Raw genomic sequence first — 24436 nt, 5'->3', positions numbered from 1 at the left:
TCCCTTCCCCTCCCCTCTCCTCCCCTCTCCTCCCTCCCTCCCTCCTTTCCTTCCTTCCTTCCTTCCTCCTTTTCCTCTTAAATACTGATATTCCACCTAGTTCCACGCTCTGGGTTCTTCTCATTTGTCTGGGCATGGATTTCTTTGGCTTTATAATATTTGGGGTTTTTGAGCTTCTTAAGCCTGTAAGAGTGTGTCTTTAATCAAATTTGGGAAGTTTTAATAATAAGATGTTATTTCTTCAAAACTTTTTTCTGCGCTGCATTTTTTCTCTTCTCCTGACACTCTCTGGTAACATAAATGTTAGATCTTTTAGTATTATTTCATAGGTATCTGAGTATTTGTTCATGTTAAAAAATCATTTTTCTCTCTGTTGTTCAGACTGTAACATTTTTATTGATCTGTCTTCAAGCATACTGAGTTTTAGTTCTGTCTTCTCCATTTTGCTTTTGAGTCCATCTAGTGAGTTTTAAATTTTCACTTATTTAATTTTTATTTGGTCTTCTTTACATCTTGTATTTCTTTGCTGAGTCTTTCTTTTTTTCCAGATATTTCAAGAGTTTTAGTAGTTTTGGTTCCTTGGAGTTCTCCTCTTTGGTCCTCTAGCCAGAGAGCCGGGGCTTTATTTTCCCTGTTCTGCCACAAACTTCCATGACTGAGACTTGTCTGGGGCTAAGTAATAGGAAGATATAGAGAGAATATTCTAGATTTAAACTTAATAAATTCTTAAACTCATATCAAATTATTCAGTTCTAGATGTTTACTCTTTTTTATAATTTTAATCCTCTGTTGAAATTCTCCATTTTTTCATCTAGTTTATGCATTCTTTTCTTTACTTCCAGTATCTAAATCATTTTGAAAACGTTTTCTAGTTTTGTTTTATTTTTAATCAAATTATTTTGCCTCTTTCCATAACTATCAGTTGTTATTGTTTGCCAGACACTTTACATAAGAACTGTTGATCCTTCAGATTGTATATTCTACCAGAGTGTTCACCTTTTTGTATACAAGGCTGATGTGGAGTGACAGGAGAGCTGATCACCTTAATAAAGTTAAGGATTAAAGCTAGGTCAAAGTTGATTTTTGGTTTTGATAGATTCAGTCTACACTGTTTGCCTCTGTTTCTAGAGCTTGACTCTCTAGGACTCTTAGTTTAGACCACTGGGGTCTTTGTCGCATCAGCTGTGTGAAACAGTCCACCAGAGCTGCCTTCAGAGGTTTCTAGCTTAATTCCTCATCCTTCTGTCCAGCACACCTTCAAAATTTGGCAAATAGCTCAAGTGGGAGACTGACATTATAAAATTTGTTTTTTAAAAACTGAAGTGTAGTTGATTTACAATGTCAGGTTAGTTTCACCAGTACAGGACAGTGATTCACTAATACATATATTCTTTTCCAGGCTCTTTTCCCTCATAGGTTATTAAAAAATATTGAGTATAGTTCCCTGTGCTATACAGTATATCTTTGTTAGTTATCTATTTTATTAATAATAGTGTGTATATAATAATCCCAACCTCCTAATTTATCCCTCCACCCCCTTTCCCTTTTGGTAACCATATGACATTTTGTTTTAGACACTCAGTTTCCAATTTTATCACTTTAGTACTATGTAATAACTAAAATTCCAACTTTTTTTTAACCCCCTTGCCCTCCACCTCCATACCATTGTTATGCTAAACCCAAAGTCTGAATTTTAAGCTTCTAGATATAACCAGGATAGATTCATGTCCTCTCCCAGTCCCCAGCAGAAGAGTGTCTTAGTTTTTATTCTCCACTCTTCCTAGGGATTTCATTTCTTGCCAATCATGTTTTTAGTTCCTTTGCTCTTGGCCTTTGTTTTGTAAGCACTGCCAGACTGGGCAAACTTTCTGGTTTTTAGGTGATTTGGGTTAACCCTCTTAGCTTACATTTGATTTTCAGAATTCAGCAGATGTGTTATGGGACAAACCAGCTGTGTGTTTGAGGTCCCTGAAATGTCAAATTTAGACTTTCTAGCCTCATGCTGCTGAGTACAAATTTGGACAGGTCAGGCAGACAGCTACCAGTGCTGGCCTACCCTTTGAACAGTTCTAACCTCCCTGGAAATTTATTCATTTGGTGCTCGTTGCTTCCATAGATCTTTTCTACCTTTAATGATTTATAATTTGCATGACTTTTCTAGTTGTTGTTAGTAGGAGTGCTGCTTATGACCCACTATATGGTAATCAGAATCAAAAGTTCTATATGTTATGTTTGGATAAAAGATTTAAATGTTTGAGTGTTTCTGATGAGTGATATATATATATTTTTTTTTTCTGCGGTACGCGGGCCTCTCACTGTTGTGGCCTCTCCCGTTACGGAGCACAGGCTCTGGACACGCAGGCCCAGCAGCCATGGCTCACGGGCTCAGCCTCTCCGCGGCATGTGGGATCTTCCCGGACTGGGGCACGAACCCGCGTCCCCTGCATCGGCAGGCGGACTCTCAACCACCGCACCACCAGGGAAGCCCATGAATGATATTTTTTATAGTTGTGTAGAGAAAAATGATTAATTATTGCTTGAATACTATCCATATCTGTTACATATGTTTATAGAATTTTTCAATCAGAGTAACTAAGGCCCATTACAAACCATGTATTCTGTGATAGAAATAACAGCCAAAACCAAAGCAGTGAAGAAGGGAAAAAGTATAATTTGTGTTTTGGAACTTCCTGTGGACATATGGATGACATTCTACGTTTATCAAGAGACTATTCATCTCATTTTGAGAAACACTGTCTTACAGTATTTCTCTTTTCCTTATATGTGGCTATTTCTTTTATAGTTTAATAGTAAATATCAAGCAGTTTTACTGTTTAATGAAAATTATACTTTGGTTTAGTGAAATTTTGTTGTGTGTTTTTATAATGAGTAGAAACTTAATACATATGCTGTACATCTGAATTTAGGAATAATTCATTTTATCTTAATCATCTATACTTATGTACAAAGTACTTTTCAACAGTATATTTAATTATTTCATGTGCAAAAATCTTCATCTTCAGAGTTATAAATGGGAATAATTAAAAACTAAAACATTTTAGAATTGAATAAGGACTTATCTAAGCAACACATGCTTAAAACTGCTTTCTTATCAAAGAAAATAAAATTAGAGGTTGGAGAAATACCTTTAAATTACAATCCTTATGAACTAATAGCTTAACCCTGGTTTTGAATGACTGTTACTTTTTCCATCTTTTAAAAATATGCTTAAATATAAACACATGTGGGAAATGTTCTTTTGGCTTTTATCAAACTGACATTTAAGTGAATTTTTTTGAACCTCACTAAACATTTGTGGTAAAAGATTTCAAAGCTTTGAATCTTTCTATTTGCCTATGGATTTTTTTCCCCCTGTGTTATTCTATTAACATTTGGTCTTAATAAGTATAACCTGTTTAGAATTACTGATGTTTTTTCATTTATTATTTGTTTAGATGAGAAGTTTAGGAAAGAACTTCATCAAAAACCCTACTTGGCAGTTATGAATGCTTTCTTAAGGAAGTTAAATTTTTTGAGTTTTACTCTAAAGATTTTACTTGTGTCTTATCCCTAATATGTCTTCTTTATGAAGTTTTCAAAATCGTTGATGTTTGGTTTCTGTGCCATGCTGTTAGCACAATGTGAGATCTCCTTTATCTTATGATGTACGATGAGCTCTCTCTCTCTTTTTTCCCTCCAAGACTGGGGTAAAAGAGGCTGTAGTTACTGTGAAAGTGGGAAGCAATTACCCTAAGATAGAACTAGAAGCTATAAATGATGGTTTTATGGACACTTTCCTATTGATATTCTTTCTTATATTTTACTTATAAGAACTTTTATTTTTCTTTTGCTTAAGGATGATTGGTCCTACATTAGGGTAGAATCATGAAATCTTTCTCATTTGTTTAATATCAGTTAACTAGAAAAATTACACATTAAAATTTAAGGAGCTATTTCTTTTCTTTAATTTCTTCTCTCCCATTATTTTTTCCCTTATCATTCTTCCTTTTATTTTTCTGGCTTTTTAGAATGATTTTCTGGATGCATCTTAAAAACAAGCCCCCAGCTGCCTTTTTATTAAAAAGTAATTCATTTAGTTTTGGGCCACAAGGTGTTTTATTCTAAATACTCTTATTTTTATTTTACATGATTTTAATTTTTTCTTAATTTTTGGATGGATCTCCTAGTCCTGAGTCTGCCACTTACTAATTGTGAGAAATTCATCAAAAATCATTTAACTGGGCTTAGAGGATAAGGAAGGTGAATTTACTCATTCTTCTTAAAACAATGTACACAAATAGAATCACACGTAACCTGCACTTCAGAATTGCTAGGAGACGGATCATACTAAGAACTCAGATTTCTTATAAGTATTGGAAGAAACATCATGTTGCAATAGAGCAAGCTCTTACTTACTCCTGTACATCTTTACCTCTGGAGAGCAGGGGTGGAGGGTGGAGGGCCTTAAGAGCCTATGAAAAAGAAGGGAGAGATGTGGAGAATATAGTTCAAGAACAGACCCAGTCATTCCTGAAAAGAAAAAGTCCAACACATGTTCCAGACCTGTGTTTTAAACATGGAGTAGGATCAGACAGGCCCTCTCACCAGTCAGTGCGCCATCCCCAATCCATTCCAGTTAGATTTCCCTTTTTGCCCTTCAAGTGGCTTGCCTGGGAAAGCCACTGAACCCTGTCCTGATCCTTAGAGCAAGGGATCTCATTGTTGAAGAGAGAGAGTTTTGGGCAATTTCCTTTGGTGCCCCCCTAGATGGTATGTTCTTTTTTTAATTATTACTTAGTTTTAAATTTTATTTATTTATTTGTTTGTTTATTTATGGCTGTGTTGGATCTTTGTTGCTGTGAGTGGGCTTTCTCTAGTTGTGGCGAGCGGGGGCTACTCTTTGTCGCGGTGCGTGGGCTTCTCATTGCAGTGGCTTCTCTTGTTGCGGAGCACTTGCTCTAGGCATGCAGATTTCAGTAGTTGCAGCACGTGGGCTCAGTAGTTGCAGCATGTGAGCTCAGTAGTTGTAGCCCGTGGGCTCTAGAGCGCAGGCTCAGTCGTTGTGGTGCACAGGCTTAGTTGCTCCACGGCATGTGGGATCTTCCTGGAGCAGGGCTTGAACCTGTGTTCCCTGCATTGGCAGGCGGGGTTTTTTTTTTTTTTTTTTTGGCGGTCCGCGGGCCTCTCTCTGTTGTGGCCTCTCCCGTTGCGGAGCACAGGCTCTGGACGCGCAGGCTCAGTGGCCATGGCTCACGGGCCTAGCCACTCCGTGGCATGTGGGATCTTCCCAGACCGGGGCACGAACCTGTGTCCCCTGCATCGGCAGGCGGACTCTCAACCACTGCGCCACCAGGGAAGCCCGGCAGGCGGATTCTTAACCAGTGCGCCCCCAGGGAAATTTTTTTTTTTTTTAAATAAGTCAGGTTTATTGAGGTATATTGAGATATACTTAACATAGAGTAAAACTCACTGGTTTTATATTCTATGAGTTTTAACAAATGTATACCGTTGTGTAACTATCACCAAATTAGGACATTTCTGTTGTCCTCCAAACTCATACTTCTTTGTAGTCAATTTCTCCTCTCTGATTTCAGTTCCTGATAATCACTACTCTGATTTCTGTCCCTATAAGCCTTGCCTTATCCAGAATGTCAAATAGATAGGATCATATTGTTTTTACGTCTGGCTTCTTTCACATGGCATGATACTTTTGAGATCCACCCATGTTCTTGAATGTGTGGATGTACCACAATTAGTTCATCCATTCACTAACTGATGGACGTTTGGGTTATTTCAAGAGTTTGATGATTATAAATAGGACTGTTATAAACAGTCACGTACTTGAGTCAGCTGGTAAGTATATGTTTAACTTTTTTTAGAAATTGCCGAATTGTTTTCTGAAGAGACTGTAGCCATTTTTCATTTCTGTCAGCAATGTGTGAGTTTCAGTTATGCTGCACCCTTGTCAGCACTTAGTATTGTTATTTTTATTAAAGCCATTCTAATAGCTGTGTCTCCTTATGGTTTTAATTTGGATTTCCCTAATGACTGTGATGTTAGAATCTATGCTTATTTGCTGTCTGTATCCTTTCTTTGGAAATGTTTCTATTAATCTTTTGCCCAATTTTTTATTGGATTGTTTTCTCATTATTGAATTTTGAGAGTTCTTTATGTATTCTGGATAGTATATACTTCTCAAAGTTAATATTTATAATAAATGTTGAAAAGTATTTTTATAACAGTAAGTATATTTTTGAAATGGTAGGTCAGTACTGTTTAAGTCATTATGAATTATGAACGCTGCTTTAGCACCCTTAGTTGCTAGGTTCACTATGACATATTCAGACTGAGCATAGGTTGTCAGACTTGTCAGGAATTAATATTATATAATATGAAAAATATCATTGCTTGGTAAGTCACTTTTTTTAGGAATGTTAGAGAATAAAAAGTTTATATTTCTAAAGTTTTCTTTTAAAATTCTCACATTTATATCTTTGCCATTTGTCATACCAGTTTACATCATTGATTGGGTAATTTATTTAGAGTTAAAAAAGAGGTATATTTGGAAGAAATTTCTTAACTTAAAAACCGAGCAATGATACGAATTAAAAATGCCCTACTTTCTAAAACTTTCTTTAGATCTTACAAATTGAACTAGATGATGTTTGATCCCCAGATTACAGGAATAAGACTTAGTTTTTCATTCATATCCTTATGTGTGGGTCACAGTCAATGGAATTAATAGTACTGTGATTGTTTTTCTAAGGTATAGTGAATATGCATTGTTATAGTATCATCTTCCAACAAGTACTGTTCTCCTTACTCTTCACACTCCTGATTTTCTGTACTTGTGTGTGGCGGGTATTCTTTATTCTTGAGTGCTAAATTTTCTGAGCAGAACATAATATATCACATTGGATATATTATGTTAGACTTTGCTTGTGTTTACTTCTTACAACTCATTGAAAAATCATTCACTGTTTGTTCCTCACTCAAACTTTGTAAAGTAGAAACTAGTTGGAAATTTTATGAAACGAACAGTACACTATGTTAACAAGCAGCAAAATGTAGATGCTGTCTTCAGTATAGCATCATAATTCTCTTCCATTAAATATTTCAGTTATTGACTTTCCCATAACCTATCTGACCATGTTGTAGTTAGTATAATAATTACTGTTTTTAAAAAGGTGAATCTCTTTGTAGTATATACTATCCTGCATTTATTTCCATTAATACTTGTGGCTTGACTTAAATGCCAAAATGGCTTTTATGCTAAAGGATGGATTATGTTAGCTAAGGATGGATTATATTAGCTTGCCTATGTTTACTTTGGTCATTTAGTCACTACCCACCTGTTCCACAATTAGAAGCTCTTGCTGCTGTGAGTAGCATGCTTATGATCATCAGTAGTAGTATTATTTTTATCAGAAGTCTGTGCTATCTTTTTTTTCAATTTATTTTATTGAAGTATAGTTGATTTACAATGTTGTGTTAATTTCTACTGTATAGCAAAGTGACTCAGTTATACATATATATATATATATATACACATTCTTTTAAAAAATTTTGTTTTGGAGCTTAGCTGCTTAACAATGTCCTATTTGTTTCTTCTGCACAGGAACTTGAATCAGCTATACATATACATATATACCCTCTTTTTCTAGTTTTCCTTCGCGTTTAGGTCACTACAGAGCATTGAGTAGAGTTCCCTGTGCTATACAGTTATGTTCTCATTAGTTATCTCTTTATTATACATAGTATCAATAGTGTATATATGTCAATCCTAATATCCCATTTCATCTCACCCCACCCCCGCTTGGTATCCATACGTTTATTTTCTATGTCTGTCTTTATTTCTGCTTTGCAAATAAGATCATCTATACCATTTTTCTAGATTCCACATATATGTGTTAACATATGATATTTGTTTTTCTCTTTCTTATTTTACTCTGTATGACAGTCTCTAGGTCCATCCACATCTCTGCAAATGACCCAATTTCATTCCTTTTAATGGCTGAGTAATATTCTACTGTGTATATGTACCACATCTTCTTTATCCATTCCTCTGTTGATGGATATTTAGGTTGTTTCCATGTCCTGGCTATTGTAAATAGTGCTGCAATGAATATTGGGGTGCATGTGTCTTTTTGAATTGTGGTTTTCTCGAGTATATGCCTGGGAGTGGGATTGTTGGGTCATATGGTAGTTCTATTTTTAGTTTTTTAAGGACCCTCCATACTGTTCTCCATAGTGACTGTATCAATTTACATTTCCACCAACAGTGCAAAAGGGTTCCCTTTTCTCCACCCTGTCTCCAGCATTTATTGTTGTAGATTTTTTGATGATGGCCATGCTGACTGGTGTGAGGTGATACCTCACTGTTTTGATTTGCATTTCTCTAATATGATGAGCATCTTTTCATGTGTTTGTTGGCCATCTGTATGTCTTCTTTGGAGAAATGTCTATTTAGGTCTTCCACCCATTTTTTGATTGGGTTGTTTTTTTGATATTGTGTGCTATCGTTTAATAGACTTTAAATTTTCATGTTCGATCATTTTCATATGATACCTTTTCTGTGCATACTACCATTCTGAGGTATGGTCTAATACTAAACTAGGATTAAAAGACTAGTATTTAGTCATTGCTTTCCCTACCACATTAGTGTTTGAAATCTTCTCCACTCTCTTGTATTTTACTTTTCTTCTCAGAAACAAAACAGATATATAGATAGCTTTCATATTATTGTCAAGAATTATCAATTGCTTATAAAGTATTTAATAATATGTGATATGAGAGTGGAAAGCATTACTTAGAATTTCAATTCTCCTATATACTATCAGCACAAGTATTAAAAATTCTTTATAAGTATATGGTATATTGCTTTCTGCTTTTTCCATAAGGTTAGTCTTCCAAGAAATTCTGAACTACATTCCAGTGACATTCATCTTTATTTAAAAGTTTTCTTTAATAAAAATATTTCCATTTTAAAATGAATATAAATACATGATCAAATTGTAGAAAATATCGAAAAGGAAAAGGCTTATGTCTAAAATGCTGATGGGCTGTTAATGCAGTTCTTCTGTTCATTTTTGTTAAATTCTAACGAAAAATACTGAACATGTTGAATACCTTTTTATGTTCTGATAATCTCTTTGAACAGTAAATATAAGAACATCCCTTATTATATTTTGGTTTTCATAAACTACAAATGTTCATTTGTTACATTTTGTGTTCTTTCGACTTTATCTTAATTTGCTACCTATATTTTCAATGTCATTTTCATACATTTGTTTATTCATTCACTCTATTTTAATTGTATCATCATAAGCTGCCAGAATTCCTTCCTAGAATAGTACAGCATATAAACAATTATAATATGAACTATATTATATTTTGTCCAATGATAATCATTATAATTTAATCATTCCACTATTTTTGAATATTTTGTTTTAAACTTTATTATATCTTATGGTAATATGTTCAGCTCTTACATATAGCATTATTTATGATTTGGATTACTTCCTTAGGGTAGAGTCCTAGAAATGGATTTTTATGATAATAGTATATAAAAATTTTTGTGATTCTTGATATGTATTGCTAAATTACCTTCCAAAAGAGTTCTGTCACTAACACTGTATGGTTATATCAGCTTTTTCACATCTCTAGTAATGCTGAGTATTAATAGTTTATGCTCAAACCAATTTAATCTGCAGAAATCTGTTTACATGTTTTTGATTACTAGTGAACAGAGCTGATTCTTCTTCAACATTTATCACTTTTCTTTTGTTTATTGTTCATTTTTCCATTTATATGAGCCATAATAGTTTCTTTTTCTCATATGAGAATATTAAAATAGTATTTTAAAAATATTGAATCAATAAATTCATTAAAAGTAAATGTTAAAATATATAAAATGATAATTAAAATATTTTTAAAATCTTTTGGGTAAAGATAACTATTTTTCATATTTGTTAAACAGGTTTTATCCTTTATATTTCTAGTTTTTAATTTGATTTTGCTTTTATTTAGAAATGCTTTAAATATTTTTGTTATCAAATTTGTTGTTCCTATTCTTTGTTTGCTTCTGTCAACTGCAAACTCTCATGCAGAAGTTTGATAAGCACTGAATCCAGTTTTCTCTGGCATTTTATTTAAGTAACGTTGCTCTGGAATTTTTTAGCATCATAAAAGCTGCATACTTTATTAATTTGAGCTTCATAAATCCTACCAGATTGCTGGTAGGAAAATGTATCAGCTACTGTTCTTTCAATTGTGTTTTTGTTTGTTTGTTTTTGGTTGCATTGGGTCTTATTTTCTGAACACGGGTTTTCTCTAGTTGCGGCGAGCGGGGGCTCTTCTTCGTTGCGGTGCGGGGACTCTTCTTCGTTTCGGTGCATGGGCTTCTCCTTGTGATGGCTTCTCTTGTTGCAGAGCACAGGCTCTAGGCACACGGGCTTAAGTAGTTGCAGCACGTGGGCTCTAGAGTGCAGGCTCATTAGTTGTGGCGCATGGGCTTAGTTGCTCCACGGCATGTGGGATTTTTCTGGACCAGGGAACAAACCTGTGTCCCGTGCATTGGCAGGTAGATTCTTAACCACTGTGCCAACAAGGAAGTCCCAGTTGTGTTTTTTGATTGAGGTGTTTGATATGCCAACTCCATTCCGACAGAGAAGCTCAACCAAATGGAGAAAGTAAGAATGTATCTATAAAGTACTAAAATTGCCACACATCTCTCCCTATAGAAAAAATCACATACTGGAAATATATAGAAGTTCCCTGCAAATTATAAAGATATCATAAACTCTGTCATCACTAAACAACTTAGAAAATAAGGTTTTTATATAATTGATTATATCCCTGCAAAGCTGTAATCATGGTTTTGAGGCTTATTAATGTTTTAGCCTGAACTTTTTTGTTCTTTCATTAAATATACACAGTCCTTCATCTTTTCCTAGCATTTTCCACTGTGTACACTGATGGTTTTGACACAGATAATGTGGACCATTCATACACAAACCAGAGATTTTGTATCAACTAGAAAAGTGTGTAGAGAAAAAATGTGCCGAATCCATGCAAGAGATTAAAGAAAATAAAATTTTCCTCAATGCAGTTAGTTCTGTTAACAGAAAATTTTCTGGGTTTGATAATCAACTACTTAGGAGTTCCCTTTTTTTTAAATATGATTTTTCTTCTCTTCTGTATTTCCTAACACCATCGAACTGATAATCCGAAGTAGAAGTCTCAGAATTGTTTTCCCTCTGCCACATCTTTCACCTCCAGTTATTTATCACATCTGATGTCTTAAACTTCAGAAATGATTCCTTAGCTTGATCACTTCCCGGTAGCCCCTTAACTCAGCATCTGATCTTAGGTATGAACTTTTCCAAAGATTGGCGATCTGCCTCTTTTTATTCTACCCTGTCCTCAGAAGAGTGCTATCATCATTTAAAAAAAAAAAAAATCTGCCTTTCACACTATTAGTAAACAGATGTTAAAAATTCCTAGTTGCCTACTGAAGAATGTCTAAATTGATTAGCCTGGCACAGAGAGTTTTGTCAGTTTTTACTATTTTACCTACATTACCTGTTACTTATTTTCTGAATATGTTTTCGTTTTACCCCTACCATTGAATATTTTTTCTCCCTTATTTGTCAAATTATTGTTCAAATGTTAAACTTTCCCTACCTCTTTCATTCAGAAACACTTATTTCTCTGCTCTGTGGTTTGTTCTGTATATAGTTCTATTTATATAATTGTATGGAAAGTTGCTCTTTTCTTCCATTATAAGATGAAGTAGATTTTAAAATGTTTTTATTAGAAAACAATTTATATGCTTATTACACAATCAAAACAAATGTATATAAGATCCGTAATTGCTTGTACTTTGGAGTGAACCACTGTTAACACCTTGGTTGTAGTCTTTCAGGTCCTTTTTACTACACATCTATATTGGATAATTTTGTTTGCAGTATACATATATATATTGCACTTTTCTTGGATTATATTGTGCATATGTTTTGGTTACTTAATATTTCTAAATTGAAATATATGAATATCTATCAGTAGTATAAGTCTACAACATTTAAAAATATTTAACTCTTTAGTAGAAGCAATGCATACACACAGTAAAAATAAATCAAAGTGAAAAATTAAGCATTTTTCTCTAAGACTTCCAGTTTTCTGAAATGGACTTACCCTATCATTCATCAGAATTCATCAGGATTTATTAGGCCAAAATTTGGAATAAGACTGATTTGCCCATTGATTCTCACTGCTATTTATTCTCTGTGCATATTATGCTGGAGGTTCTAGTGTCTGCACTAAGGCAGGAAAAGAGGAGAAAACATTTTTTTCCTTATTCACAAATTATGACTATATATGTATGGCAAAAACAGAAGAATCATTGCTATTAATTAGAGATGTTGGCAACTTGATTGGATTAAAAAAATTGATGTAAAGACTATATATTTCTAAATACCAGCAACAAATAAAAATTAGGTTTAAACAAATATCATTTACAGTACTGTTAAAACGTAGGAAGCATAAAGTCGTGACTATAAGAGATGAGCAGGATTTATGGCACAAATTATGAAACTAATAGGTGTTAAAGACCTAAATAACTATACTGTGGTATATACCGTAATCATGGATTGGACAGTTGTTGGGGGCGGGGGCTTGCTTCGTGGATCTTAGTTGTGCACCATGTCGGCTACAAGTGGACAATTTAATATTGGAAAGATATCACTTTTCCTTGTGTGTGTGTGTGTGTGTGTGTGTGTGTGTGTGTGTATAATTGCAATCCTAGTCAAAATTCTGACAAGTTATTTTTTGGAAATGGACATCTAGTTGTGCATTTATGTGGAGGTCCAAGAGGGCCAAGAATAGAGCACTCGTGAAGAACATGAAGAGAGCACTTGTCCTTCCATTAAGACTGATAAAACAATAATATCTAAACAGAAATGGAATTTTTGCAGGGGTAGGCATATGGATCAATGAGTCAGAATAAAGAGCCCCCCCTCTCCTTCTCTCTCTCTCTCTCTCTCCACACACACACACACACACACACACACACACACACATAGTTGTCTGTCTATTTGTCTGTCAGTCTTTGGTAATGGTGATGGTCATGGTAGTTACACAAGTGCTGAATTTCAAAATACTATTTTAAAATTGTATATTTATTTCAGGTACCTTTAAGAAATTTATAAAAATTAAAACTGAACTAAAAATGAAGAAAGAATTTTAAAAAACCTTCCCTTCTTCTCCACTCCATACAGGGGCAAACACTAACAGGTTTTTTTTTTTTTAATTAAAAAAAAATCTTGTGGGCTCTTCCCGGAGCAGGGCTCAAACCAGTGTCCCCTGAATTGGCAGGCGGATTCTTAACCACTGCACTACCAGGGGAGTCCCGTGACTTTATGACTTTAAACAGTTTACTTAAAGCCTCTTTTTAAAAAGTTGGTCATTAACACGAGATACTTGTGGACTCTTTTCAAATGAAGGAATAAAAATAAGAAAACTTTTCATCTCTCCATTCTTCCATCTTCAAAATGTCAGTGTTAAAAAAAAAAAAAGTCAGTGTTATAGATGATGTTTTTACATTCTGTTTTATAAGTATAATTAAATGTTACATATTTTATCTCTGCATAGATTCAAAAGTTGAAAACCAAACAAAACATCATTACTGAATAACTAGGTAGATATTTTTCTCTGTAGAACAAAGTAGTGTGATTGAATCAACTCCTAGAAGAGAAAATACAATCCTTTGTTATTAAAATTTGGACTATGTAGGGGAGAATTTTACATGAAAAAAATATAATAGTCCCTCATTTAAGTTTCTTTCAAAATACTTACACTTTTCCAAAGTCATACACAGTTGTCACTTTTTCCGTTTTTTTTTAAACTCCATGCAATTTTTTTTCTTCCTCCCTTTCTCCTTTCCTTTCTTTCTTTCTTGGCCGTGCTGCAGGGCTTGTGGGATGTTAGTTTCTTAGTTCCCCGACCAGAGATTGAACCCGGGCCCTCAGCAGTGAAAGCACCAAGTCATAACCCTTGGACCATCAGGGAATTCCCCCTTATGTTTCTTTCTGATTTATACACCAGCATAGAATATAGTAGTTCTTTGTCTTTTAGCTTCCTGTATTAAGTCTGATGTTATTCTGATTCTTATTCCTTTTTATGTAGTGTGTTATTTTTCACCCCAGAAGCTTTTAAGGTTTTCTCTTAATATGAGAGTTCTGAAATTTAACAAGGTATGTCCAAGTGTGGATTCCAGTCCCTACTTCCAAGTGTAATTGCTTGGTGTTGAGAGATATCTGAATATTATATATATATATATATATCTTTTTTTCTCTTTTGACGACTTCTTTTTTTCCTAGTGTTTCTTTCTTACCCTTTATTATCTCTGTTCTCCTTTTCTGTCATTCATGTTAAATGGATCTTGGACCATCTAATTCATTCTCTGTTCCTTTTAAGTTTTCTTTCATACTTTTCATCTCTTACATTTTTGATCCAATTTCTGGGTAGTTTTCTTAATTTCAGTTTCGTTCTCTTCATCTTTTTAAAATCTGTGTCCATTTTAATTGCTTAGGTCATTGATTCAACTATTAATTTTAAAAATTCAATGGTGGTAAAGTTAATTTATAGCAACTCTCTTATTCTCTAATTGTTCTTTTGTCATATAACTAGGCAGGTAGGTTTCCCCGAATTGTCTCTGAGAAAAAACTAGGCAGAAAGTGAAAAACAGTGTGAGAGTTCCTCAAAAAGTTAGACTTAGGGTTACCATTTGACCCAGTAGTTCTACTCCTACCTATATACCCAACAGAAATGAAAATGTTATATCTACACAAAACCTTGTACATGAATGTTCATAGCAGCATTATTTCCAATAGCCAAAAGATGAAAGCAACCCAAGTGTCCATTGTTGGATGAAGGGATAAACAAAATATGGTATATCTATAGTGGAATGTTATTCAGCAATAAAGAGGAATAAAGTACTTATATATGCTGTAGCATATATGAATCATGATAACATTATGCTAAGTGAAAGAATCCAGTCAACAATGCCATACACATATGTATTATTCCATTTCTGTAAAATGTCCAGAATAAGTAGAAATACAGAAGATAGAAAGTAAATTAGTGTTTGTTTAGGTCGGGGGAAGATGATGTAAGATTGGGTTTTGATAGCTAAAGGGTATGGAATTTCTTTTTGAGTTAATGAAAATATTCTAAAATTGATAGTGATGATGGTTACAGAAGTATAAATATATTTTAAATGATCAGATTGTAGACTTCATGTGGTTGAATTGTATGATATGTGAATTATATATCAATAAAGCTGTTATCAAAAAAAAAAGAAAAAGGCAGGCGAGGAATCCCCACAGTTGCTAGATGAAAGAGGACTTTTTCATGACAGGTTAGAGCATTTAAACAGATCTGACTCTTGTGGGTAAGGTAGGAGTAGTTGGGCAGCTACCCTCGTGTACCAAATGTAGTATTTAAAGAAATTGCTCTTACTGTTATGTCTCCTGTCACTGCTTTGTCAATTCTGTTACATTAGCTTTCTGTTAAATTAGAATTTGTTATTTCTCAAATTCGTTGTCTGTGTGTGGCATCTTTCCTTGATTTGTGGTGCTGTTATACTTTTGTTCATTTTCATATATAAAAAACATATTTTTGGACATTCAGTCAGATTTGGAAGGGGAAGCAAGCATATGCTTCCTCTACCATCTTGAAATGTGAGGTTCTATAATTTTTATACCCCTTGAATGAATTTTAGAGATAATATTAATAAGCAAAATGTTGGTTTCTGTAGAAAACTCTTAGTTGACTGGAATGAGGAGAAATACACTGATTTCTATGTGTTTGTAATTAACAAGTAATTCTGAGACTGCAGTTCTGAATTTGACTAACCAGTGAGTTGTATATGACCTTTGTTGGACAGTCTGCTCAAATACTTTATGACTCACTTTCCTTGTTTGTTAAATAAAGGCATTCTGTTTATCCCTTTTAGTTTTAAAATTGATCATGTTTACAGTTGACCCTTGAACAACATAGGTTGAACTGTGTTGGATCCACTTAATAAGTGGATTTTTTTTTCAATAAATATAGTTTACAGGTCTTTAAGTGTGGGGAAAAGTTTGTGTTTGGTTAGAGATCACAGTATGTGGAATCAAAAGAATTAGGGTTTGAGTCCTGACTTTATCCAAACTGCTTTAGCATCCTGCCTTTGGGTGAGTCATTTATCAATTCCTTTATTTTTGAGGCAGAGATAACTGTCCCCAGGTTTTTCCACAGAGGGGTGGGGGATTGGTGTGTTGACATCCTTCTTCCCCTTCTATCCTGCCTGAACAACTCGCAGTGGAAGACCTTCACATAACTTTTACAGTCTGCCTTCAGTGTCCGTGGTTTTACATCCGTGGATTCAACTAACTGTGGATTGTGTTGTACTGAAGTATGCAGGTATTTATTGAAAAAAAAATTGAAAAATATAGGAGCTAATAGTACCCACCTCATAAAGTTGTGAGCATTTTAAAAAATGATGATTTGGATAAAATGTTTAAAACAATAACTTTTAGCACACATAATAAATATTATGTAAATGTTAGCTGTGGAACCTCACCCTAAAACATCAGAGGGTTCTGAAATCCTGTAAGTTTTAGAAAAACTGAATAATAGTCAGACAGGTTTCTTTGTTTCAGATATCTCAGTGCCTTTAATATGCTGATATGCACTATGAAAATTCAAGATGGAAATAGAGTACACACATTTCCTACGCTTATTTGGTCACATAATCCTTTTTCTCTAGACCGTCTTGCAAAGCTAGTGTTCTTTTTATTTATTTTTTATTTTTTGTGGTACGCGAGCCTCTCACTGTTGTGGCCTCTCCCGCTGCGGAGCACAGGCTCTGGACACGCAGGCTCAGGAGCCGTGGCTCACGGGCCCAGCCGCTCCATGGCATGTGGGATCTTCCCGGACCTGGGCACGAACCTGCGTCCCCTTCATCGGCAGGCGGACTCTCAACCACTGCGCCGCCAGGGAAGCCCGCTAGTGTTCTTTTTAAACCGTAATAGTCTAGAACCATATTGGTCCAGTAAGGTAGCGGCTAGCCTTGAGGTTATAGATACTCAAATTTAAGTTAATAAAGTTAAATAAAATTTAAAATTTTATTTAAAATAAAACTCATCAGTCATACTAGCCACCTTTCAAGCGTTCAATGGCCACGTGTGGCTAGTGGCTGTCAAACTGGACGCACAGATACAGAACATTCCCACTGGAGTCAGAAAGTTCTGTTGGATGGTGCTGGTAGAATTTGATAACAAAAACTAAGTAAACAATAGAGTATATAGTTGGTTTACTGTAATTTTAGTAGCTATAATAAATTTAGGCCCATCTAGTTCTTCCCGAAGTATTATAGTTATTTGATTCTTAGTCACTGGAAGAAATTAATGATGATGGAACGCAGAAGACTATAACTTAAGGAAAGTTCTTGAGAAAGTGAGAAAGGATGGTGTTGCTGTAGCAACAACAAACTGGGTGGCCTACATTAGAAATTTATTCTCTCAGTATTCTTGGGAGGCAGAAGTCTGAAATCAAGGTGATAGCATGGTTGCACTCCTTGTGACCAGCCTAGGGGAGAATCCTTCCTTACCTCTTCCAGCTTTTGGTGGGTGTTGGCATTCCTTGGCTTCCTTGGCATATGGCCATATCACTCCAATCTCTGTCTCCATCTTCACCTGGTCTTTTCCTCTCTGTCTTCTCTTTTGTCCATTGTAAGAAGACCTGGCATTGGATTTAGGATTCACCTGGGTAATTCAGGAGGGAGGATCTTACCTGAAGATCCTGAACTTAATTATGTCTGCAAAGACCCTTTTTTCAAATAAGATTACATTCACAGGTTCTGGGGGGACATATCTTTTTGGAGAAATTGGCTTTTGAAAGTGGAATGGCCTCAAACGGACATGGCAGTTGATCACTGTATGTTTACTTTGTCTATTCATTCTTCCTCTCCTCCAATCTCTCATATCACTCTTAGTTGTTACATAGTTCAGAAAGTAATTAGAAGAGAACATTTCCTAAACTACCGCAACTAGCCACCTATCTGCATCTGGGACTGTGTACTTTGTTTTCTCTCCTGTTAGTATTAGGTGAATATTATTAGTGGTATACAAATACTGCTGTTAGCATTTTGGCAGGTTTGCTAATTGTGTTTATTGGCATCTCAGGGTTTTATAGATGGGATCTGAAGGCAATTGGAAGTATGGAAGTGGGTATAATAACTGTGTTTTTCCTACTCCTAATGTAACCATTTCTGTATTTATCTCTTTTTATATTTTGAAGTTCTGTGAAATGTTTAATTTGAGTAAAAAGATCTACTTCCATACTTAAAAATTTAAAGTTTTGAAAATACTTTCCAAGACTGGCATCTTTTTTGAATACTCTATTCACATCCCAATCTCTCTCTTCATTGACTGATCTTCTGTAGCACTTGCTGTCTACGTTGCATACATTTTGTTCGCTGATAACTTGGTATTTAAAATTTTTCTTTTTCATGTGTATTCATCCTTTTGTCCCTCCAAGGTCGTAAATTCTTTGAAATTAAAGTGTATACGTATGCCCTTTGGTTATCTCCGACAGCATCTAACATGTTAGAGACATGTAGTAGGGAATATTGACTTATGATCTGGATTATTAAAATGCTATGTAGTTTGAGACTTATTAGAATCAGTATCCATAGCCCGTTGTCTGGGTATGTGTAATTCTAGGGGTTTATATGGTTCATCTTGTATGAAAAGTTTTATGTATAGTTAGTATATGTATTTTCCTGAAGAGAAGTTCTCTAGCTTTTATCAGATGCCAAAGTAATGAAGTATCAAAGGTTTAGTTCATCTCTCTCTGTCCCTATATTTGGCAGATACAGAAATTGTGTCACTAAGCAACTTTCCTAGAATCATACAACCCAATGTAATTTCCCAATTCTTTAAGTTATAAAGTAATAGCCTTTATGATATCTAAAACTTTTAGAACTTATTAGAATATACATTTGTAAGGATTTTAGAGTTCAGTACTTAATATAGGAAAATATGCATTGCTTATAAATAATAATTTATGAAGTTATTTTTACCTTCTGTTTAGTTTAATGGCTAATTATGGTCAGCCTATATATTTTAAATTCTTATAGTTGTACACTGTGGAAAAAATTTCTTAAGTATGGAAATTTAGCAAAGTTGTTTTTTATACAACATTTTAATTCATTTATTCAACATAATTATGTAGTTCAGAAAGTTTCACTAAATGTGATTTAACGAACTTCTAATCAGAAAAATTTGCATTGTGACAACTGACAAATGCTAACTTACTTTTTTCTACTGTGATTTCCTTTTAGGTTTGATGAACTTGTAAAAAAATTCAAAGTTGAATATCATGCTGGTGGCTCTACCCAGAATTCAATTAAAGTGGCCCAGGTTGGTTAATTATTTTAAAGGTGATAAAGAAATGGATTCAGAATGATTCTAGACTTTTGGTCATTGTGCATAATAATTCCAATCTATATTTTGTTGCTATAGAATATTTCTGTTGGTTTTGAATGTTTATTATTCATTTACATTTCTTCTTAATTTCCTGTGGAATCCTTTGATTATTATTTTATATTTCATGTTATTGATTTGTAGAAATTCTGCATATTTCATAGATAGTATTCTTTTTTATTCTATAAATTCGAAGTATTCCTTATTTGTCATTTGTACTTTAACTCTGCTTATCATGTCTTTTACTTTTCCAAAGTTCTTAGTTTTTTTTAATATAGTTAAACTTTATGGCTTCTGCATTTCATATAATACTTAGAATGGAATTCTTACAACAAGATACTATAAGTTTTCTTGTTGTATATATAAATACATATATACCTATATATCTATATAGTTGTATGTATGTATGTGTAAATTTATGTATCTGTGTCTATATCTATATACGTCTTCCAGAAGGTAATTGGATAAACTCATTTTGACGTATACTCTACAAGTTACCAGGGTGACCTAATTTTAAGTGTGAGCGTTAGTGTTCTATTTAAAGTTCCAATTATGAAGGACATGAAAAAGCTTTACAAACTTCTGGTTCTTGCCTCTACGATTTGTAAACTAGCTCAAAATCCCACTAACTGCAGTCAAAGGTCAACTCTGATGGACTCAGGTCATTTTGATTTTTTATTGATTAATGCTTTCCCTTTGAATTGTGATTATGGGCCAGAGAAGTGGAAAATTGACAAACAAAGGTTGAACAATTTCTAGTTTTTTAAACTAACTTTTATTAGATTTAGACTTACACTGTGTAATTATCCTGCATACTTCCAAAGCTCAAATTTAATCATAGTATTAAAATATTGTAGGTTGTAAAATATTGTGTGTAGTGGCCTGAGGAGATGAGGTCTTTGTATTTGTCAGCTGATTTTGTTTGTTTGTTTGTTTAACATTCCGCTGGTCACTTTGTGAGCTCAGGTTAATGGAACAAAGACAGTTTACTTCTGTATTAGTTTCCTCAGGCTGCCGTAACAAAATACCACTGACTGGTTAGCTTCAACAACAGAAATTTATTTTATTACAGTTTTGGAGGCTGATGCCATCTAAGAAGAAGGTGCTGTCAGGTTTGGTTTCTCGTGAGGGCTCCTTCCTGGCTTGTAGATGGCTGCCTTCTCACTGTGTCTTCATGTGGAGGTAGGGTAGTAGGGTGAGTGTTCGGTTCTCCAGGAACCAAATCAACTGTATCTTAGTCTTGGATTTTCCAGCCTCCAAAAAAATTTTTTTTGTTGTTCAAGCCATGCAGTCTATAATATTTTGTTATGGCAGCCTGGGCAGACTAAGACAAGTTATATACCCAAAAGAATTGAAAGCAGGGTGTGGAAGACATACATGTAAACCCATGTTCATAGCAGCATTATATTCACAATAGCTAAAATGTGGAAGCAACCCAAATGTCCTTCAGTGAATGAATGGATAAACAAAATGTGATATATGCACACAATGGTATATTTTTCAACCTTAAAAAATAAGGAAATTCTACCACATACTACAATATGGGTGAATCTTGAGCATATATACTAAGTGAAATAACCCAGTCACAGAAGGACTAATGATGATGATTCCAGTTATATGAGGTACCTAGGTTAATCAAATTCATAGAGATGGGAAGTAGAATGGTGGTTGCCAGGAGTTGTGGGAGGGGGAAATGAAGAGTTATTGCTTAATGGGCATAGCGTTTCAGTTTTACAAGATGAAAAGAGTTGTAGAGATAAATAGTGGTGATCGTTGTACAACAATGCAAATGTACTATATGCTTTAAAATGATTAAAAAGGTAAATTTTGTATATATCTGTTTTACTACATTTAAAAAATAAATCGAAAATAGATTCTAGGAATGCTTCAAAAGGGAGTGATATCAACTTGATTCAAGTTACGGATTTCATTTGTTTATTCAATAATCAATGAGGCGACATAACAAGTCAAAAGCATGGGCTTGCTCTTGGGGCCATGGGAGTCCATTAGAACTGGGTTTGAGTTCAAGCTTTGTCACTTTATTGGCTATGAAAGCACGAGCAACTTTTATGGGCCTTTCATCTGTAAATGGAGGTTAATGCTTATTGCAGGTGGAAGTTGTAAGGATTTATGAGATAATGAATGTTTTAAAAAATTATGCTTCTTTTTGTTTTAATTAATTTATTTATTTATTAATTTTTTTTGGCGGTGTTGGTCTTCGTTGCTGCGCACAGGCTTTCTCCAGTGGCAGTGCACGGGCTTTCTCTAGTTGCGGTGAGCGGGGGCTACTCTTCATTGCAGTGCGCAGGCTTCTCATTGCAGTGGCTTCTCTTGTTGCAGAGCACGGGCTCTAGGCATACGGGCTTCAGTAGTTGTGGCACGTGGGCTCAGCAATTGTGGCTTGCGGGCTCTAGAGTGCCGGCTCAGCAGTTGTGGCACACGGGCTTAGTTGCTCCATGGCATGTGGGATCTTCCCCGACCAGGGCTCGAACTCGTGTCCCCTGCATTGGCAGGCAAACTCTTCCCTGCACCACCAGGGAAGTCCGTATCCTACTTTCCAAAAGAAAGTTTGGAAAGTTTTGAAAGGGCCTTTTCCCCCCCCATTTTTATGAATTTTCTTCATCTTAACAGAATGTAAATTTACCCATTCATGGACAGAACAACCAGTTTTTTGGCTCTCATTCACATAAAAATACTTATTTCAATGTAGTCTTTAGTTGAACATCTTGTTTGGGTTTTTAGTTCCCCTACTATTTTGAGAGGGCTTTTCTTTTACATCTGATTGATGATTCAACTACATAATTGCCCAGTTATAATTTATGACTCGGGTAACCACAGAGTTTTGAAAAACATTCCTTTAGAAGTACTTTTCTTTAGAAGGAGAATTCTTCAGATTTTCCTTGGCAGTTATTAACAGGAAGAACTGATTCCTTTGTACATAAAACAGATATTTGTTGGGCATTTGCTATGTGCTAGTCATTGTGCTAGGTAGTAGCTGGTAACATAAGCTATGTCATCTAAATTTTAAGTAAAATGTGATAAAATATTTAGAGCCTTAGAGTGAACAATCTTGATATAATCTTGCTTGAATCTATTGTGGTGAATGAATGAGGTTGAGCTTTACGCTGTTTAAGAAGTCTATCCAGGGACAGCCCATCCGGGAAGGTTCTGGTTTTTGTTTTCTGTTAATGTACTTGATTGCTTGATTTTGGGGTTTTGTCTTCTTTTCTTATTTATTTATGTTCTCCTTCACCTCTGAGAACAACTGGATTACAGTCTTCCATTTTCTCTATCACTCTAGGTTACTGAAGAAGCAAATACTGCACAACAAATACCAGTTCAGTGTAGCTACACTAACTGGATGTATGCTAGGTGCTGTGAACTGTAGATCTAAAATTAGGGCCAAGAATAAGAGTAAGAATTCAGTCATCATCAAAGTATTCATAAACCATTTTTTTAATTTTTTGATGTGGACCATTTTTAAAGTTGTTACTGAATTTGTTAAAATATTGCTTCTGTTTTATGTTTTGGTTTATTGGGTGCAAGGCATGTGGGATCCTAGCTCCCAGACCAGGGATTGAACCTGCACCCCCTGCATTGGAAGGCAAACTCTTTAACTGTTGGACCGCCAGGGAATTCCCCATAAACCATTTAATTCTATATGTTTTTTGTTAGCATATGCCACCTGTAATACGTGATTTTTGTTACAGGTATTTTGAAAATAGTTCAGTTCTTCTGTAAAGACAAGAATAATAACAAGGTAGATGAAATTCATAGATAGTAACCTGGTAGGTTTTAAGACTGAGGCAAAACTCATAGGATATTTTAAGTATAGATAGTAAATAAACAAGTAGCTTGGGAAACAGGCAAAGTTGATACAATTTGTTAAATATAAATAGCAAGTAAGTTTGTAACCTGTAAGACTGCTAAAGACAGAATAAAGAAAACCTGTGTTGTAACAAACAAGAGTATTACTGATACAGAGAAAGAGATGGAAAGACCGTATTATGATCATATACCACTAGGCTTACTTCTCCAAAGATCACTCATTAGTGAAACTTACTGTGTTCTCATTCTAACCTCCACATACATATAACCCAGGAAAGGCAAATAAAGCCATGGCTGTTCAGGCTCTTTTCCAAAGTGTTCCTGATTTTTAATATCTCCCAGGGACTCCTGTCTGTAGGCCCCCTTGCTCAAACTGTGGCCTTGTTCTCATAATGATACCATCATCATCAGGGAAGGCAGATGAGGTGAAAAGCAGATGACGTTTGAACATTCAGGCAGTGTGGTCCTTATACTTGTTTGCACCCTGTGTGTTAACTTACTCCAACTCTCTCCCTTGCTTCTTGTGTGTTTTAAATGGATACATCTGTGTTAAACATCTTAATTTGGTTGGTAGGCCCTTTCCATTCTGTGTCCTCTGGGATAGTTTGCTTATGTATGTATTGATACTTGGAGTCTACCAGGGCTTTAAGATAATTTCCCCACATCACACCAGGTTTAGATCAATTTTTCCTTGTTCGGTAGTTTAACAACAATAACTGTCATGGTAGCTATGGAAAAATATGCTGAAACATTGAAAGAGAATGTTACTTGGCAAAAATCATCACCTCTATGAAAGAAGAACTGGAAGTCATATGAAGAGTAAAGGTTAACATTGACAATGTAGAGCTCATTCTGTCAGATCTTACCAACAATCATACTTTGATATATCAAGTGATGTGACAAATCATGTCAACAAGAAAATGTTCCCATTAGCTCTTAGATAATTTAATTTGTTAAAACATGTTTTTGAAGATTTTAATGAAACCACAGGCAACATAAAGCAGTATTGTTGATATCATTTCCAAATATAATTTCTAGACTTTTCTCATCTACATACTTGACAGACAGTGCAAATTTAA

At 34.7% G+C, this 24436-nt stretch overlaps 1 protein-coding gene across 2 annotated transcripts in view; it reads left to right on the top strand.

Annotated features, from left to right (window-relative positions):
• The window catches only part of ADK (adenosine kinase), a 485627-nt gene that overhangs the window by 161060 nt on the left and 300131 nt on the right, over positions 1 to 24436 (top strand). For both annotated transcript variants that reach the window (XM_024741096.1, XM_024741087.1), the window contains exon 4: positions 19388 to 19466. In XM_024741096.1, the coding sequence (XP_024596864.1) occupies positions 19388 to 19466 (79 nt within the window). The remainder of the gene's footprint in view (positions 1 to 19387; positions 19467 to 24436) is intronic.

Source organism: Neophocaena asiaeorientalis, unplaced genomic scaffold (genome assembly GCF_003031525.2).
Source record: "Neophocaena asiaeorientalis asiaeorientalis breed wild unplaced genomic scaffold, Neophocaena_asiaeorientalis_V1.1 scaffold484, whole genome shotgun sequence".
In the NCBI taxonomy this organism is placed as follows: Eukaryota; Metazoa; Chordata; class Mammalia; order Artiodactyla; family Phocoenidae; genus Neophocaena; species Neophocaena asiaeorientalis.
Note: the sequence above shows the minus strand (reverse complement) of the source record. Positions and strands in the feature narration are given on the sequence as shown.